The sequence below is a fragment of the Phallusia mammillata genome, chromosome 3 (genome assembly GCF_965637545.1).
Source record: "Phallusia mammillata chromosome 3, kaPhaMamm4.hap1.1, whole genome shotgun sequence".
Lineage (NCBI taxonomy): Eukaryota > Metazoa > Chordata > Ascidiacea > Phlebobranchia > Ascidiidae > Phallusia > Phallusia mammillata.
The window spans coordinates 31,514,674-31,534,811 of record NC_137254.1 but is presented as its reverse complement, the minus strand read 5'-3'; the positions used below and the strand labels follow the sequence as shown (position 1 = coordinate 31,534,811).

General features: G+C 37.0%; 1 protein-coding gene across 1 annotated transcript; it reads right to left on the bottom strand.

The window, feature by feature from the left end:
- Positions 1-4,587: 4,587 nt before the first annotated feature.
- On the bottom strand, positions 4,588-19,540 carry LOC145218159 (H(+)/Cl(-) exchange transporter 6-like). The gene is made up of 21 exons (XM_080085552.1): positions 19,288-19,540; positions 18,894-18,959; positions 18,574-18,654; positions 17,926-17,992; positions 17,756-17,865; positions 16,840-16,966; positions 15,822-15,948; positions 14,012-14,144; positions 13,542-13,655; positions 12,753-12,919; positions 12,263-12,347; positions 12,064-12,199; positions 11,466-11,619; positions 10,989-11,148; positions 10,521-10,627; positions 9,678-9,870; positions 9,064-9,191; positions 7,986-8,109; positions 7,417-7,524; positions 6,146-6,271; positions 4,588-5,453 (listed from the first exon to the last, which is right to left on the bottom strand). Exons 1-21 carry the CDS (start codon positions 19,396-19,398, stop codon positions 5,358-5,360), a joined length of 2,520 nt encoding a protein of 839 aa, XP_079941678.1. The 5' UTR covers positions 19,399-19,540; the 3' UTR covers positions 4,588-5,357.
- Positions 19,541-20,138: the final 598 nt, after the last annotated feature.

The following is a 20,138-nucleotide window of genomic DNA, read 5'->3' as shown; positions in this document are numbered from 1 at the left end:
CAAAACATGAACTGATACAATGAAATCTATGTCAATCCACAGAATAAAGAACAATAAAGAAAAAAATCACCACCAAAATTGCCAAAAGAGGATTTGAAAAATGACACATTTTGACGAAGCTGTTTTAGTGTGCTCATGCAGCAAATCACTTAATTGCAATAGGGTACACTTGAAATTAGAAATAAACAATTGTGTTCAGTCACCCAAGACCCTTTCCTGGTTGAAATGCCAGCCTTGCAGCCCGCAGCACACACAAATTGCAATACAGATGGCAAAAAGCCTAATCGAAAGCAAAAGTGATTTCAATTGAGGTGCAAGTGTTTTATTTGAATGAAAAATAGCCCTGGGGGCATTGACAAATGGTACTGATTGAACGGGGATTCACTTCAGGTCATTTTAAATCACAATTCAACAAAAACAACAAATGGCAATGCTTTGCAGCAAATGCTGTTGGTCAGCACATGTGCTGCTGCTTGCCGTAGTGTGGTGCTTTTAGGGACCCAAGAGCACCAGGAGAGGCCAATGTCTGATGAGAAGCCAACCTTGAACATGCCAAGTGCTGTCTGCCAGTCCAGGAGGCCCAGAGTGAGGTAGAAAAACCTACCTTGCAAGTTGCAAGCATGTGACTTCAATTCGCCCTAATCGGCACCATAGATACGGACCTTTGAGGTGAGGTGTTTTAAAAACCACAGGCAGAAAAAAAGAGCCCAGACTGGTCACAGTTCCTGGACACAATAGGGTTGCATGTCACCAACTTGCTTGCTGCCCTGCTTTCAACTTTGCTCCAGTGCTTTCGCTTGTATACTGCATACTGACCTTCGGCAAGTAACCTGGCAAAACAGAAAGGTTCACATTCAAATTCTGCACAGTTTAGTCAACTTTTAGTGGCTCACACTGAATGAAAACCAAGCACACTATTTATTTCTGCCATATGAACTGTTTCCAACTCTTTTATAAGCAACCTTTTGCTATGTGGTGGCTCGAAAATAAAAAGGATTTATGGTAATTTTTTTACATGCCTTTCTTACATGTCTCGGGTGGAAAACAATGATGTGGGACCCACAACAAGTGACACAGAAAACCAGCAAAGTGCGGGGAGGTTGAGCCTTAAATTGTGGTAACCAAAGCAGGTTTACTCACCTGCCAGACTGATCTGTCTTTTGTAAAACCTCCGCACAACAGCCCTGACAAAATGCTAACGGACATAGGCAAGCACGGCGAAAGCCTGTGTTGACAAATTTCAAAGTGTCTGCTGCCCAAAAGGTTACTTGTATACGGGCTAAACACAAGTGTCAGTGACCTGATACAAGGCCCAGGGCCATTACGCAACAATGACCAGCTACTGACACAAAACAAACGAGATTTTATTAGGTTTGTTATGAACTTGAATCAATAAAACAAACCAATAACAACAATATGCCAAACGCTACTGTTGGCAATCAGCACATAAGGTCTGTTGGATCCAAGGCCTTGGTGTTACAATTTGCATGCACCCAGCATCCACAAACAGTGCACAGAACACACTCGACTTCGTTTTTCTTGTGAGTTTCAACTTCTTCAAAACATAAAGCACACACAGTGGGTACCCTACTAACTTTTAAATGTTTCCAGAAAGTCTGCAGCTATTCTTTTTGTTTGGTTTTTATTCGCAGATTGTTTTTGACTTGACCTTTTTGTTTACGACAAGTTTTTTACCTTCCCGAGGTGGTTTTTGGTTTTTCAGACAATAGATCATTGAGTTGAGGCAGTTGGTGATTCCCTTCAAGCTTTTTTCATCTTGTGATTCTTGATTTAAGGTTTTAATTTGCTCGATTTGCTTGTCAAGCTGAAGTTTCAGTTTTGTTAAGCTTGGTCGTTCTTCAGATGTATCAGGAGGTTTAACATTGGCTGATACATTCTTTGAACTGTTGACTTTAATGTTTTTGGATAACAAAGGCAAATGGAAAAGTCTAGCTCATGTCCTGTATGATTCAGACAGTATTCAACATCGATTATACCTGATGGTTTATGCGTACATTTTGTCATAAAGGCTGTGCATTTTGAAGATATCTTGCATGAGCCTTGGCTTTTCAGGGACCGCTTGCCAGAGGAAGCCGACACAAAATTTCTGGATCGATAGCACGAGTAATATTGGCGTTCAAATTCTCCGTTCCTTTTTATTCCACTGAACGTAATAAAACTTGTTTGATTTTCTTTTTCCAAGCACTCCTTCCATTCTTGAAATTCAGTTTCCGAAACAAATTGTCTTAGCTCGATTTTGAAATTTCTTTTGTGCGCAATCTTGTAATGTTGGAACAAATCTTTCGTGGCAAAACATGTGAAGTCGCATGAATCGCATTTCTTAAGCTTCGCACTTGGGGGTAACTCATGCAATCTTTTCCAATGCAACCGTTTCCTGTGTCTCCATAGAGATGCTTTGCATGACAACACACATTTGCAGAAATCGCACGTAACTGACATTTTCTTTAAAAATGCAAAAAAACAAAGTTTGATAAGCAATGTTACGGCCAAAACACTAAAACAAAAACTAATATGCTTTATAGCTCAAATATTTCGACAAATGCTTATGCTATAATTAGTGATACTTTCCAAAACTTCACAACAAGTAATCAAAAAGAGCATGAAGTATAAGCAATGTAATGGCCAAAGTACTGAAACAAAAAGTAAAATGCTTTTTATTTCTGATAGTTCGACATACTATCATGTTACCATTATTGAGTCTGCTTTTATGTCCATTTGGCCGGGTCACGTCTAAAACTGCGGGTCCGCTTAGCCCGTTTTTCCCTGCGAGAGACTGGCCAAGCAATGGATACTGTGGGCCCGCAGTTTTTGTACTTACGAGAGACGCAACAAGCACTGGATATAGTGGTCCCGCAGTTTTTGTACTTATGAGAGATGCAACAAGCACTGGATATAGTGGGCCCGCAGTTTTTCAATTGCATGAAGTGCTGGACCAAGTGATTCAAGTGGGCCCACAGTTTTAGACGTGACCGCCATTTGGCCTGTCAAAATCTAAATTAACAGACTGGTGTGTAGTATTTCAACAAATCACCATGAATCTAGTTGAGGATTTAAGTTAAGTAATTTCTAAATAACATTCTCCCAAAAATTGCTTTATTTTTAAACCAAGATGGTTTTTATTTCTAACCAAAGCCAACATTGATTTGGAGATGAACATAGACACAAATTAGAATAATTTTGTTTACTACAAACAAATAAAAATACGTTTTCATTAAAATATTTCATCAAAACGTTAGTTTCAGAGATTTTAATGCCAAGAAAAATCCAATACAGCAAATTATTTTGTTTCAGTCAAATTAACTTATAGCTTGTTGTAAGTTAAAACTTAGAAAAAATAAGGATGCAAGTCAAAAGTACAAACAACACTACAAGTTTTTGAGACGTCTATTTGTTTAAATAATAATACACTGGATTTTTTAACGCTCATTCCTCACCTAACAGCTGATTTCATTGTTTTTTGTTTTTGCCGCTCACATATTGCTGACACTGATTCACAACGTTTCATGCGCTGCATTACCGTTGCAAAAGAGAATCAATCACAACTTTTAATTTTATTAAATGTTTTGCATTTAATTTAGAATAAAAATAAGTATTAGAATCAGTGACAAATAATATTTTTTTTGACTTAGTTAAACAAAATTTAACGAAAGTGTTTCGGTAAACATATGAAAAATTCCGTCAAGCATGCAAAATCTCATATTTTACTCTCCCAGTTCATTCTACCACAAGTATTCTTAAGTATTTCAACCTACCATCTAGCACAGTGTTTCTCAACCTGGGGGTCGCGACCCCCCAAGGGGTCGCCAAGCACTTTTGAGGGGGTCGCGGAGACGCAACCGAACACGGAATTATTTTATCTGTATCAAAAAAACTTTCCCTGTGACTTTTGTTTAGCATATAGTAACTCACACGACCGTTTGATTTAGAACGGGCGCAACAATATTTGCGATTGTATACTTCTATAATTGCGGGTTTTGGTTTTCTTAACATAAAAAAAACACGAAGTAGTGAAATAGTTAGTGAAAAATAGGCGTTTTCCGGAATGCAGCAAAACGCCGAACTATTGGAGCCACGTTAGATTGCAAATGTGTGATGAACACAATCAACACATGCTGGTAGTTAAACTTCCTGTGTGTGTGCGTGTGTAAAGGGGTCGCGTGGTGTTAGAAAATCTCTAAAGGGGGTCGCATAGTAAAAAAGGTTGAGAACCACTGATCTAGCATAAGCCTTGTCACCATGTTTTAGTACAACATTCACCAATAACATGTTTATTAGCCCTGGTTGCATTTCTGGTTGTTTCTTTCGTCATCCAAAATCCTTTTCCCTTTCCATAAACCAGTGGCGGGATTCAGCTGGTTCGCACCAGTTCTGCAGAAGCGTTTCACGAAATTTTATGAGATCAGCGAACCGGTTAGCATTACTGGTTACTGTCAATGGAATTTTCGTAACAGAACCGGCTAAAAAAATATGACTTTTGTGATAGAACCGGCTGACAACAAATTTGAATCCCACCACTGTTCACAAACTCAACATTCGCTTTGACACGCCATGTTCTTCTACACACAATCAGTGGTGAATTGTGGTTTATTGCACTTTGGCACAGTATGAATTTCAGCAACTAAAAATCAAAAAACTTTAAAATGATTGGTCCCAACAAACATGGCATGGCAACATAGGAAATAACTTAAACCAGAAGAAACGAGGTACACTACAAAACACAATAGCAACAAGTTGGTAATCAAGAAACACATTAAAACTGTTGCAGTGGTATAAAAAATTACAGCTAGAAATACAACTGTTAAAAAATCTGACTTGTAAATGAGATAGTAGTGTACACAAATCAATGTTAGTTGGCTTCATTTTGTAAATTTAACCTGTTCAAAAGTGCACAACCTCAAGCTCATGCAAAATATGTTACTGCTGGGGTTGAGATATGTACTTTCCAAAACGGAGTTGGATTTAAAAAATTATCAAGTCACAATCATAATAATTTTCAAACTGCCAATTTTTTAAACAGCTGTAAATTCTTGTTAAGCAGCATAACAATTTTGTTACTTTAACAGTGGTTCCCAACCTTTTTGTCCTGTGCACCCTTTTAGTCGATATTTAAATCTAATTCCCCCCTACAAATTTAGTTGGCTAAAATATCGTGCAGCAATGACACATAGCACAGACAACCAGTAATAGATTAATAGTGTGACACAAATTCCCCCCTACAAACTACAAAATTCCTCCTCATGGGAAATTCCTCCCTGGTTAGGAACCACTGCATTTAATAAGGAAGTCAGAATTTGAATTGTTTTTAGCTGCACAATCAGGATACTACAAAAGTGGTTTTAAGATGCGACAGTGTTTTGTGCACGGTTCATCTTTTTACTGATCTCTTCAATATAATGATGCGTCAAATTGTGGCGTGTTATGATGCCAAGAACCTGGAAAAAAGTTGGGTTTGTTTGAAACAAGCAAAAAAAGAACACATAGCGAAACAATTCACCAAGTGGAAATAGACCTATATTATAAAGGCCAAATAGTGGAGGGTACAATCACCAAACACATTGAACACCAGGGGTGGGATTCAGGTGGTTCGCACTGGTTCTATGGAACCGTCTCACGAAATTTTCTGAGATTAGGGAACCGGTTAGCATTACTGGTTACTGTCAATGGACTTTTTGTAACAGAACCGGCTGAAAAATATGACGTTTGTGATAGAACCGACTGACAAAAAATCAAATCCCACCACTGGTTGCAACTACACCATCACACCAAGATAAAAACAAAGTTTGCAGGTAATGGACTTTTTGTAACCGACTGAAAAATATGACTTTTGTGATAAAACCGGTTGACAAACAATTTTAATCCCACCACTGGTTGCAACTACACCGCCATACAAAGCTGTTGTCCCAGTGAACATTAAACTCAATTAGTAGATTAGACAAAAACAAAGTTTGCAGGTAATGGACCACTACATAAGATTTCTGGGCACTCTGGCAAGAGGGGAGTATACTTGAGTTTCACAAAGTTTTTCGGCCCAGTTACAAGGTTAAGTTTAATTTAATCAGTTAGAGTAAACTTGTTTAGCCGTACACATAAACTACTTGAATATTTGACAACAATAGCTCTTTACCTCTCCTGTGCTGTTAACAACAGGCAGATGCCTCAAGCCCATCGTTCGAAATAAGTTGAACACTTGAGGCACTGGAGAGTCAGGATGTGCGATATGCGGACACGGATGCATGTAAGGAGTCAAGTCCTGCATAAGTATGTGACAACATATAAAACTTCTGTTTTAACACAAATTTGGCTACAAAGTCACTTCTAGTCAACAATCTTCGGAGGATTTTGAATTTTGACACAAAATCAGGGAGCTTGTGTACAACTAGATGAAGTGTTGTTTTTCGGTTATAGTACAATGAATTTTGGTAACCGATGCCATTATGCCAGTATTAACTTTGTGTAATACTGCTTTATTACTGATATATACATAACTTAGTTTATAACATGCAAACACAAACTTTAGCTCTTCCAGCAGCTTGAGACACCTTCATCAGGGCAATGACTTAATTAAAACCTGATAACAACAGTTTATTTAACATGTAAACAAATAAAGTCACTTGCAGCGTATTATCCCCATGAGCTGCACATTGGGAAACAGAAGTATTGTGTTTACTGAGCTTGTGAACATGGAGAGCAAGGGGTAGTAACTCCTGGCACTTTTTATGGCATTGTAAGTGAATTGCGACTTTATGATGAAATATAATTTGAATCATAACACTGACATTGTGTTCGGATGTAATAGTCTTAGCACTGGGTCTTTAAGTACAAATTTCCATCCTGATAGGTATTCAAACCAACCACTGTAATGCTAAAATTCCTGGCACACCAAGCCATTAACAATTTACAACACAATTAAATTGGCATGCAAGATTTAAAAGGTAGCCAACCATTGAACAATTCATTTACCAGTATTTATTTTATAAAATGCCATTCTCATGTTACTATCAAGTAATTTGCCAGCAAACAGTTTGTCTGCTATCAAAGGGCAGACCTGGGCCAAATTGTTCAGTGGAATATTTAAGAGTTTAAACCACAGCAGAAAATTCAATCTGGCTTAAAACTACTTACTGTAGTATTCAGGTAAATTAGCACACTTGATTTAAAAGGTAGTTACTATCTAGCAATTTGTCAACACGCAGTTTGTCCAAAATCATTAGGTATGACCTGGGTCAAACCAGTAGAATATTTAAGGGCTTAAACTACTTACTCTATTCAGCGAGTTATCAAAACTGAGCTTAAATTGCCCAAAACAGTTGGTTAATAACAACATTTGCAATATCAATACCTTTTCAATCAAACCATTAAAAACATATGTTACTGCAAATTAACAAAAGTATTTACCATGATATGATTTTGATCTGTGCCTTCCCAGTCAAGATCGTGAACGCTTGAAAAACGAGGATAATCTCTGTTCATTTCGTTGTAATTCATTTTCATCTGACTCTGAGGCTGCAACAAATGGAGTCTCATATTATGAAGCTTACAGGGGATTTAGTGTGACTGGTAAATATACATTGTGTTTTGCTAAGGCCATAAAGTAACTGATTAGTTAGTTAACATGCAATGCACAGTTTTGTTAACATATTTTCTACACAAACTTTTTGTACCACATTCAACTCTACTGGATTTTTGGCACAACCAATACTTTTCTCACTTTACTTAAAATGTGTTATGTTTTAAACACAAAGTAAGGCATGATTGATAAATCGGAAGATTTGGACAAAAAACTGCTGGATATCATAAATACAAACGGCTTTGAGGGAAGTTTTAACTTTTTGCACTGACTAAATGTGAATGTTTATAGTGTTCATAAAGTATGTTTATAAAACCCCAGTAAAGTATGCTGTCAAGCTGAAGCTGTCAAGCTGTATAACTGGGTTCAATCTGTTACGCTCAAATACAACACGCACCCCATCTTGTTGTTTATAGTCGATGTGATTCTTCAGCAAAGTTGTAAGCTGGGTTCGAAGAATCATTCCATGGAAAGTCAGCGGTCTCAGGTTGTCATGCAGTGTTGACCAACTGTCTGTTGAACTGAACACAAAATCGGTTACAATTCGTGAACTGCAACTGTGCTTACACCTTATCACAGTACTTTACATAGAGCAAATGCACCACAAGAAGGAAAGTAAAAAATTCAGGGTAATTTAGCAACTTTAACCATCTTTTAGGGATGAGCCGAGCCGAGCCAGAACCCGAGTACTCGGCATCGAGCATCGCTGTTTTCAATGCTCGGTGCTCGGCCGAGCAGTTGCACAAACTGACCCGAGCGTTAAATTTGCACATTCATGCCTTGCTAACATACGAAACCAGTGTTCTAAAGGGTGTCTATGAACAAAAACGAATGATTTTTCAAACGTATTAGATAGTGGAAAAACGCGTACTTAAAGGGCATGATAGCTTAATAAAACACCGCCGGTGACGTAAGAGATCTCGTAGAGCTAAAACGTAGCAGGGATTTTTTGTGACATCACAATGCACAGAGCGTGCTTGGCCGAACACCGAGCAGTTTTGGCACATCCCTACCATCTTTTACTTTGTGTTACTGGATGCCATGATCATTGAAGGCTTGTTTAAATGAAAATCTAGTGGCTTTTTCACAACAGAAAGTTTTAACTGTGTTCACACTTTATAATGGTGCTTCCTAATGTAACATAATGTGCACTACAGGGGAAAATCTATTCTTTTAGGGGAGAAATTTAGCATGTTTGGTTGAATTACTACATCTTTCAAATTGTTTCAAAAGGAATGCTATTTTCGTTGAAAGCTTATTTGAACCAAGATCTTGCTGTTAAGGTGTCTTCACAACAGAGACAAATTAAGATGAAACATCGTAGCTGATACGGTCGAACTGGCGATCCCCTACTACGAAGCTGACATGTGCAGCATACAAGGCAGGCAAACGGTGCTTGTGATTCGATTTTCGGCGGTTTCTCCACTGAGCCTGTGTAGCTCTGGTGATAGAGCGCCAGTCCCGGAAAGACTTACTTGGTCATATCTGCTTCTGATGACTCATCATTTATAGGCAACTCAACAGGAACAAGTTCAGTGTTGTTGTGACTCAGCGTTCTTGCTCGGTGCCGTTCAACTTGAAGTCGGGTGAGGACGCTGGACGACTAAAACACAACGAATGGTTATGAAACACCAATTACTGAATAAATACAATTAATACTTTAGTAAGATTAAATTCAGCTTCATAACCAGTTTATTCCGTTCAGCAAATTGTAGCCTATTAGTTAATATAAACTGTGTGTAGTATATTACAAAATCACAAGTTATCAGTAACTCAACAATTGAGCATAACAACAGACTGAAAACTTTGACAAGTCTGAAGTCATCCACCGTTTTTATGCATGTATATTTCACCTAAGTAACGCCATCAAGAGCATCTTATTCTTTTTGAATATACGCTACCCGATATCTCAGATAAGACCTTATAGGTTGAAACTTTGTGCACTGTCTGCAGCTTATTTAGTACTAGTAAATACTAAATCAGCAATAGTCCATGATGCTTTTTAAACAAATGACAAAGACCAATTTTGTAGGTACAACTATGTCGCAATATCACAATAATTGTTCTCCATCTAAAACACATGTCTTACCCTGTATCTTTGGTTAGCAACAAAAGGGGAGTTCCCCTCACAGGTTACAACTTCATCATCAGTGTTGGGTGCCATGGTAACGACAGGAAATGAGTTGTGTGCTGTGGTGCGTAACAGGTTGATGATGGATCGAACTCGGGTGTACGGGAAGACGAACTTCAACCGAGTGTTCATTATGTCAGAAGCATCGAGGCTACAAAAATATTGTTAAATGTTTATTAATGCTCTATGAGCAGAATAATAGTTAAGGCTTAGGGCAGATTGATATTACTTGTAAATGTTTGAATAATTGGCAAAACAAGTGCTTCCTAATCAGAATCAGTCAACAAATAGTCTTGAACGATATATATTTCGCCTCTGACATATGATGCCTACTATTTGTGGGGTAAATCCTGTAACAAACACTAAATATTACAGTGGTGGGATTCAAATTTTTTGTCACCTGGTTCTGTTACAAAAAGTCCATTGACAGTAACTAGTAATGCTAACCGGTTCGCTGATCTCATAAAATTTCGTGAGACGGTTCTATAGAACCAGTGCGAACAGGCTGAATCCCACCACTGGGTACAACTTCACTTGTTGCAGATTTATCATGTTAAAGGTTGTTTCTCATTTGAAGTAAAAAGGATTCATGTGTATTATCCTTATTGTTTAAATGATGTTTGAAAGTTTTTATTTTCTGGCAGTAAAATACAGACATTTACGTTAATGAATCCTGTTTGGCGATAACCACATGTAACACATGGAACCGGTTAAATTCAGTTCAAACCAAAACCAAATATTCAACAGTTTAACAAGCACAGACAGAGACAAGTTAAATCATTGTAATGATATTTAACCTACTCTGCTGCGTTGCTTGGTGACTCCCATTCTAACAATGGAACAGATTTAAGGTGGATGTGAATGTCATACAATCCTTCATTAACGATGTCCCCTGCCCACTTTGCAACCTTCAAAATAAACAAAAGATTGCTATGAGGAAAAATGAGTGGCACACCACAAAAGCAAAAAAAATTGAATGACAGACCACAAAAGTAAAAAAAATGATTAACAGACCACAAAACGCCATTCCCTTACTGTACAAGTGAATTAACAGCACTAAAACAAAAATCATCATAAGTGTTGCCATTTTTGTTTAGTTTGACCACACTAGTTTGTTTTTCTAGTTTGAAACCATATATATTTTTTACCCAATTAATTTCAATAATTTGACTGTTGCTTTGTTTGAAACCGCAGAAGAATATCGTTTTAACGGATGACAATAATTGTTTTGAGGTTTAAAAACTTTGAAATTGTTTTTTTTTTTCTCACCATTAAAGTGACCATGATGGGAAGGGACAGAGTGATTTCGTTGGTGCATTCGATGAGAATCACCGTCAAACTGATCGTCATTCGAACCACGCCACCGAGAAATGCTGCTGCACCGATCAGTGAAAATGTTCCCAGGTAAATATGATCCATTCCAAAGTAACTGAGAAATGAAAGCTGTTTTGGTAAACTGTCACAACCAAATGAGATCAAGTTATTCTTAAAACATTAAAGCTTTATAACAATGGTTTCCCACATTCTTAATAATGGACTCTTTTACAAATTAATTGGAACACAAAATCAAATTGGTCAATAACTAAAATTTCATTTATATGTCTCAAAAATAGTTTGCATTTATTATTTAATGTTTAGCCTTCTTTTTAGACCTCAACCCCATTCAAAAAAATGTATCTACCGACTTAAAACAATCATGGTGTAAAAATGAAACAATAGGCTTACAAAAAACTGAATATTTATTACCTTGACAGGAAATTTGCTACAAATCTTCCGTACGCTGCTCCACACAAAATGCATGGTACAAACAGTCCACTTGGCACACTTGCCCCATAAGTCCAACACGACAGTAGAAAAAAGAAAATGAAAAAGATTCCAAGAGTAAGAAGTGAAAACTCGCCTGAAATGAAAAAAAATACTGAAAATGCTTGGTTTGGATTCACACAAATTGCTACTACATATGACAATGCAACTCAAGTACTTAACCATTGGAAAGTAAGGTCTATTAAGTGAAAGAGTTTAAGATAACATTGGTGTTTACACAATGGTGCCCAAGCCTTTTTAGTTTGCTATTCGAAATGCTTATCATGTGTTTTGAAAAAGAGGTTTTTCGTCAGACATCACCTCAGTGTCATTGTAAGAATATTGAACGAAAGGGATTTTTTATTAAAATTAGTTGACAAACTTGCATTTCTCTGAGCAAGAAACTTGAACAGCATTGCTCAAACCCAAAGCAGCTCTTATAGGTTGCACTAAATTATTGAGAGTTACTACACATTTTTAGGTGTGTAGTAACTAGTTTTTAGGTGTGTAGTAAATAGTAACAAATTTTTAGATAACTCACCAGAATGATGAAACAATTGCTTGATGGCAGTTTCCTGTGGATTGTAGAACAGCGTCGCCATATCGTTGTACGAGTTGTTGGGACATAGAAATCTCTGCACCTCGTCAGCGGTCGAGGCGTTCATTCCATCCGATGTCTGAATAAAAAATTTTTCAAAAGTTGCCATGGTGATATATTGGCGATAAAAATATTAACCAACCATTTTCTTGCAGTCCCCGATAAAGAGAGGGCTTAAGTAGGCGACGAGAGTGGTTGCCATGCCAACAAACAGGGCTTCAAGCAGTCTGCAACAAAACACTGAAACATTTTGAAAAACACATGTGCTGTTTTGGATGATGACAGACGCTTAATAACTGAAAAGCTAGGTTTTAAAATTGTGTGCTGTGTTTTACTCAGACACTCATGAAATGCTGATGGTAATTGAAGTTAAAACTGTTTTCTGTTTAAATGTATTTGTATTGATAACAATAACTTTTTCTTCACCCAACCCAATTGTTTAAAAATGTGTATTGTCATCAAATACATAGTTTTGCCGCGAAATTTGACAATGAAGGGGCAAAAATGCAACAACAAGAGTCAAAAGATATGAAAGCATTAAGCCAACAAAATTTTTACTTTATCTAATTTACAAAATCCATATCCACATAGGAAAAAGAATTATTGTGACTATGGTTCAGAGTTTTTCTTACCTGTAAATTTTTGGTTTCTTCGCCAAATAGTGGAGACGAAAAACTGTGATCTTTGTGTTAATTGCGTTGAATATGAGTCCGAATATTCCACCACCGAATCCCATCACTATGAACAGGAGGAGATCTTTGGCCGTCCATAGATGACACTTTGTATTGTCAGGAGGGCACTGAAATGCAGAAGAAAATTCAGAAGTTTGCTGGGTAAATTATACTACAGCATATTTACTCGAATAAAAGCTGAACGTGGAAACGTTGCAAAATTGTTGTATGTAATGTATGTATACATGCAAAAACATTAAACGCGATAAAAAATGTCTGCCTTGAGTAAATGTAACAAGAAGTTTGTCATGTAAATTTTATCACTGCTAGTAGAATCTTATTGAAAAGACTGGGTGGGAGAAAAAATGTCTGACTTAATTGAAGCAGCACAATGGTGAAACATATAAGCTGTGATTTACAATCAAATAGATACAGCATAAACATGATGTTTAGGGTTTTAATCTAATTACTTAATCAAGTTTATATGTTCATTCAATTGTACTTTAATTAACTAAAAGTGGGTTGCATATTTATACTCCAAGTCCACTGTTGAGCTTTATTAACAATATTCGTTTTTTTATTAACAGTGAGTAGGTTACTGTAATGTATTTCAGGTTACTGTAATGTATTTCAGGTTACTGTAATGTATTTCAGGTTACTGTAATGTATTTCAGGTTACTGTAATGTATTTCAGGTTACTGTAATGTATTTCAGGTTACTGTAATGTATTTCAGGTTTCACCGAACTTACCTGAAAAACACCGAATGTGAGCAAACCGTTTTGATAAAATGATCCCCAGGAATTATGTTGTGTTCCAGACAAGAAAAAGTTCAAAGTAAAGGTGGAAGTCATCGTGCAAAATAACTGTGAAAAAATAGAAATGTTGTTTACCTATATATTTAAGATGAATGCATACTACATACAATAGCTATTCACATACATAATTTTCCAAACTTGCAAAAGATATACATCTGTTGTCAAATATTTACAGGGTCCTATTTATACGCATCATTTATCACAGTAATTGTAACAAATAGGTCCTGACACATATGTATATGAGTGAATTGGTAACAGTAATAAAATGCCATGATCATTTCTTGTTGGAAAAGAGCAGATAGTTAAAATATTCTGCGTTTTGTCCATATTATTCTGCATCAAGTACATGTTTTTTACACAGACTGTTGAAGCCAAATTTATCAGATGAACAAGAAGGTACTCACAGTTTTCCAAGTTAAACTTTGATTCCAGAATGAGCTTCCTTCTTCCAAGCTGAAGAGAACCCCGCCTATGGGAGCCCCAAATGCCGCAGCAACCCCAGCTGCAGCTCCGGCACTCACAAAGTCTCGTTTGTCTCTGGAAACACAAGAACATTATCACACACTAAAGGAATAAGCCTGTTCAATAGGGTGGTGACCCATGGACCTCCCCTCACTTGTCAAATGACCAAAACTACTTGAACAGACATTTTGATGTAAAGTGAAAATGGAACTAGAAGGGTGGCTTAGCACATATTGCCCTTGCATATACACTATGATCAATTTTAAAACATAAATATATTTCCTATGCTTATTTTGAATTGGGTCCCATATTAGCCATCGTCTTTTATAACCTTGGTTGTTTCTGCAGGCAAAAACTCATGGGTCCCCATACATGCAAAGTTGAAAATAATGCAATTCAATAGATAACAATTCAAAAAAAAACTGACCCATTTTAGGGGGCTAGTAGGTTAACTAATGGGGTCCGACACACAAACTAAAAAAATAGGAAACCTCAATGACTCAATCAATAGTACTGCAAAATTTCAGCCTAAACCGCCAATGTTAAAAATTTCGACCACTAGAGGTGTTTTGAGCAACAACCGTTAATGTTTCTTATGTCAAAGGGCTGTTAACAACCCCCGAACTGCAATGGCACAAAAACGTCCACCAAGCAACCCACAAAGTCACAAATGAGTAACATACAACTGGTTGCTCTTGTAACACTATTGTGCCACAGAAATCTTTTGTTTGTGGTGCCCAGTAACATACAAATACGTTTTACACTTTGGGGGCTTATGGGGTAAATGTTAGGGCTACAGGGTTGAACACAACAATTGACACCTATAAATGGCATACTCTACAAACTATTCCAATTTTAGCCAATTCTGACATTGTTTACAAATTCACCCCTTTTAGGGGGCTAGCGGGGTAAATACGACGGTTATTCGGACAAAAAAGGGGGATGCACATCTACATAACTACATTTACCATCTGTATAAGTTTCAGCCACATCCATCAACCATTTGATGGCAAAACAAGTCGGACAAACTTCGGGGGGAAATACCCATTTTAGGGGGCTAGCCGGGTAAATACTGGGGTTATCAACACAAACAAAATGGGATGCACGTCTACATAACTATATCTACCATCTGTGCAAATTTCACCCAAATCCATTAAACATTTGATGGAAAAACGAGTCGGACAAACTTTGGGGAGAAAAAAAAAGAAGAAAAAAAAAGAAAAAAACAAAAAACAATTTGAGTAAAATCAATATGTGTCCCCTTCAGGGAAGGGGACCCATAATAAAGAAGCAGTCTTATTAATGTACTTCCAAGATGAATATGTTTATCCTAGCTGATATGGTCGAATGGCAATCCCTACTACGAAGCTGACATGTGCAGCATACAAGGCAGGCAATGGTGCTTGTGATTCGACTTTCGGCAGATTCACCACTGAGCCTGTGTAGCTCAGTTGGTAGAGCGTCATTCCCGGAAAGACTACAGTCATGGGTTCGAATCCCACCAGGCTAGATTTTTCTAGCCTACACCTTGTCATATGGGAATGCTTGGGAGACTGACTGATGCCTTCAATAGACCTAGCATACTGGGCATCCATTCTGTAAATTTGGGGACAAAAAAGAAATATTTAATCTTTCAATCAAGTAAAAAGATTCAAGTAAAAAGACATGTCAAAGACATTTAAGTGAATGAGTTCTTAGTTTTACATGTGTTACAAAAAGCAGGATGTTAAAATCAAACATTGAAGAACTCACCTGTCAGATCTGAAGAACGGTAACTTCAGTTTCAACCCACGAAAAGTGAAACTTTCAAACTGTGGAACCCCGGCACCGATTACCCCACCACTGTGGATCATAGGGCCTTCTTTACCCACCAGTAGCCCTGCAAATATAAAAGTATAATAGGGTAACAAGTTTATAGAGCTCTTCTGGTAAATGTATTTGTGTTTTGACGTTTCAACGTCCTATACATGTCACCTTCATCAGGTAAATAACACTTAATGTGCGGAGTACAGTGCACAAAAAAACTCTGCCAGAAGAGCTCTATAAACTTGATATTATGCCCAGCAGCAATAGCTTGTATATAATGGGGTAACATTCAACATTATCGATTGCTTTATTGGCACTGAAATGTAGCAGTTTTATAGCTGATGTTGCATACAGTGCTTTGGTTTTCTGTTGTGCAAATATTTAACTAGCTTACATTTGATATCAATACATTCACGTTTACACACTGACGCCAATGTTTCCAAATTGAGATATATCTTATGATTTAAAATATTACCAAGCTGGCTTAGGCAGTTATCAAACTGGATGGAGTATTAGTTAATCAGTAACTCAAATTGTCTTGAACGAAACCCACCACCTAAAAACTAACAGGTGTTTGCAAAGTGTACTTATATGTTTGTATGGAATTAATTTAATGACTGGTTTGCCATAAACAGAACATGCCAGTCTCACCGCAGATGCAGACTGGAACTTATACTGTACTGTAATCCAGGGCTTCCCAAACTTAGGGGTTGTAGAGAGCTATACCAATTTTACACAAAGTGCTCCATTTTATACTATTCTATGTTTCAGCCGTTTAATTCAAGTGCAGTTGTTCAAACAGGTGCAATTTCGCAACCAAAAAAAAATTTGAGGCGATTAAAAGCGGTCGCAATCGAAAAAGTTTGGGAAGCCCTACTCTAACAACCATTTCAGATGGTACAATGCCAGGTAAATTTGGGATTTTACAATTAAAATTCACGAAAATAGTTTTAAACAAACTTACCACCGGAGACACTGAAGAGCACACCGACAGCTTTGCAAACCAGGGTTCGAAATCTTGTAACATTTCTCACTTTTACTCCGTTTAAGTAACACTTGATTTCTGGGATCCCTGAACCTGCAGCTAGCGGCTAAATTTGAAAACAAAACGGAGATTATGAAAGTAAAATACTTGTACTTTTTAACATAAACCATTGTATCGATTTTTCCGAAATTTTCTCTGGTTTTAAAACAAGCAGCACACCTTTAACGGGTGCATTACAACAGCCATAGGAGTATATGAGCCTGAATAGGCCTTCATCAATATATTTCTTGCAGGGTGTTGCAAAATGTGTATAATTGCATATGCATCATTAGATGCAATACATTTTTGTGTTTTATTAAAAAGAGCCACTCCACATTTGAAGTTTAGCTTAACTTTATATTCCAGTTCAATAAGCCAATGCAACAGTTCTGGGGATGCACAAGAGCAGTGGTTCCCAACCAGGGTCCATTGCCCCCCAGGGGGGCCACAGGTGTAGATTTACAAGAAACACCCACTAAAAGCCATTTTCTTTTTAACTTTATTCCTTAATTCAATCGACTATTTCACACACTATTTGTCTATATTGAGGTTTATCACAATTGCGGATTCTTGGTTACTCTATCGACCTGTTTAAAGCCGTATTTAGTACCGAATTCCAACATGAGATTGCCTTTTACATTTTTCAACGGGGCCACAGGTCCTTCAGGATTACTTAAAGGGGGCCATGAGGCCAAAACATGGCTTTTTGGGGGCCACGGTCCACCAAAGGTTGAGAACCACTGCACAAGAAGATACAAATTTGAAGAACACTAACCCAGAGGACTTTTATTAGGCCCACCTAGAGCTATCTTCCCCAGGTTACTAAGCTACATATAAATAGAAAACTGTAACTTACTTCACCGTATACAACAAGAAATGCTGCAATTCCAACAAACAAAAGGTTGAAAGCGAGAAGAACAAATAATGCTTGCGGAACACATGACCAGTGTGGGCAGTCAACCATGACTGAAATAAAGAAATATATTCATGAATATACCCGAACAAAATTCGAAGCTACAAACTTACAATTGTTGACTGTTGATAATTTCAGGTGGGTCAACAACTTGATGATACTGTCAATGAAAAATGCCACCTGGAAAAACAAACATTATTAAGAAAGCTATTGTGAAATTTGCAACAAAAGAACATATGCTGTACAAACATAATCTAGTCAACTGTGATGAAGTTTATTCTATAGAAACCACTTGATTTTAGTGATGGGGCGATACCAGGTATTAAAGCGAGTACCGATACCAAGTACCACATGTATATACCTTCGATACAGAGTACTTAAGTGTAGTGTTGTACTTAGTTGTATATCACTGGCCAATTTATCTGCCATAGTCGTGGTACAGGTGTGCACACGCACATGCCGAAAAATGTAATCTCCACGTGATAGCGAAAAAGATATACGTAACCTGGCGGAACTTTTTTTCAAATTTTGTGCTGTCTGAAGCAAATATTGGCATAAAGTTGACTGTATTGTTATGGTGTAAATCGACCTTCGGTAATCGCACGTTGGTATCGAAAACTGAGACAAAATATTCGATAACGAATACGAGTATTGATACCACTGAAATCGTTCGATACCGAGTACCGGGTACCGGGTACCCGTCCCATCACTACTTGATTTGAATCAAAGCAATAGTTTTATTCAAACCTTAACCAACTTACCAGTGCAGTTAGGATTCCAATAATAAAGATTGAAAACCAGCTTAATATTTCTTTCTTAACATCATAACGAATGCCTCGATTCTAAAACAATATAAGCAAAAATTACACACCTGTTTCTTCATAAGTGTAATGTCTTAACACTACAGGAATCAGCCTGTGTGACAGGGATCTGCCTTCACTTATCAAACATGCAAAATACTCAATGAAGAGTGGCAGACAATCAGTGTCAGAGTAATCTTTCATATACATAACAGAAATATTTTTTTGCCTATTTAGATGGCACTGTTGTTTCATCTTTTTACACAAAAAATACATATTACCTGCTGTGAAATTTGTTGTACTAATTCCCTGTATGGCCGATTATAACATTTGTCATAATCCAAACTCTGTAAAAGAAAATAAGTGAACACAATATTGATCAAATGTGTTATCACTTGGTATTTATTCATTAAATAGATTGACGGAAAACATGCCGACACTATATTGGCATTAAAACATTACTTACAAAAAGTCAATTATTATTGATTTGAAACTACACGAAGATCAGACAAATGTAATTCATTACCAATAAACTGAGAAAATCAAAACATACACAATCTATGTTGGCTTTTTATATGTTATGTTACAAAAAACAAAAGGTATTCAAACAGCTACAAATCAAATATATAATATTCTGACAAATGCAATTTATTACAAATAAATTGAGCTTATAACCTCATAATCTTTGCAATGGTCGACATGGTGCGATGAGAGAAGGGATTCATTGTCTCTTTCATCATTATTCGTTGAATCCTGAAGACAACACGACAACGGACATTTAGGCATTCTTCTGGTTGCAATGTCTTCCAGAATGCAGGATCCTTAGATCTTTTAAGCACTGATCATCAGTATTTAGCAAAACTAACCAAACAAATTGCAATCAAATTATTTCTACAACATGTCTGCTGAAAGCCCAAAACCGATAGAAGTCAAGCTAAGCTCAAGGCATTTGAAGCATTTTCAAATATTTCAGGTAGAATTTTTACTACTTACAAACACACAATGATGGATAAGTTTCAAAACTGTGCGTGTGACAGTTTTCTGGCTTAAACATTAGTTTGCAATTTGCACAAACAGACACGTTTTATTTTAAACCTTCTCACTTAGTATTAAGAAGCATCTGTTCTACACACAATTGCATAAGTTTGCATTTATTATTTTACACGATATTATTTACTAATGGGAGTTATTTACAACCCTTCCAAACCTTTGCAAAACTTTGCGATTGTAAACAATAAAAAATCACATTTTTGCACATGGGCAGTCATGCATGAGATGTAGCGGTCATTCAACCGTAAAATCACTTCCGGTTACAATCGCAACTTGAGAAATCTAATTTTATTGCGCGTACAATACAATCCTTCAGTTTTTAATCATTTGCGGTGTTTCAAATACAACCATCGACTCTTTTTTACCCTTTTTATTTCTTTCTTTGTGTGCTATTTTTTGTAAACTACGTATGGTGTAATATCGTCAAGGTGTTAATGCTGCACCCTTTTTATCGGCGCCTAAAACTACCCAACAGA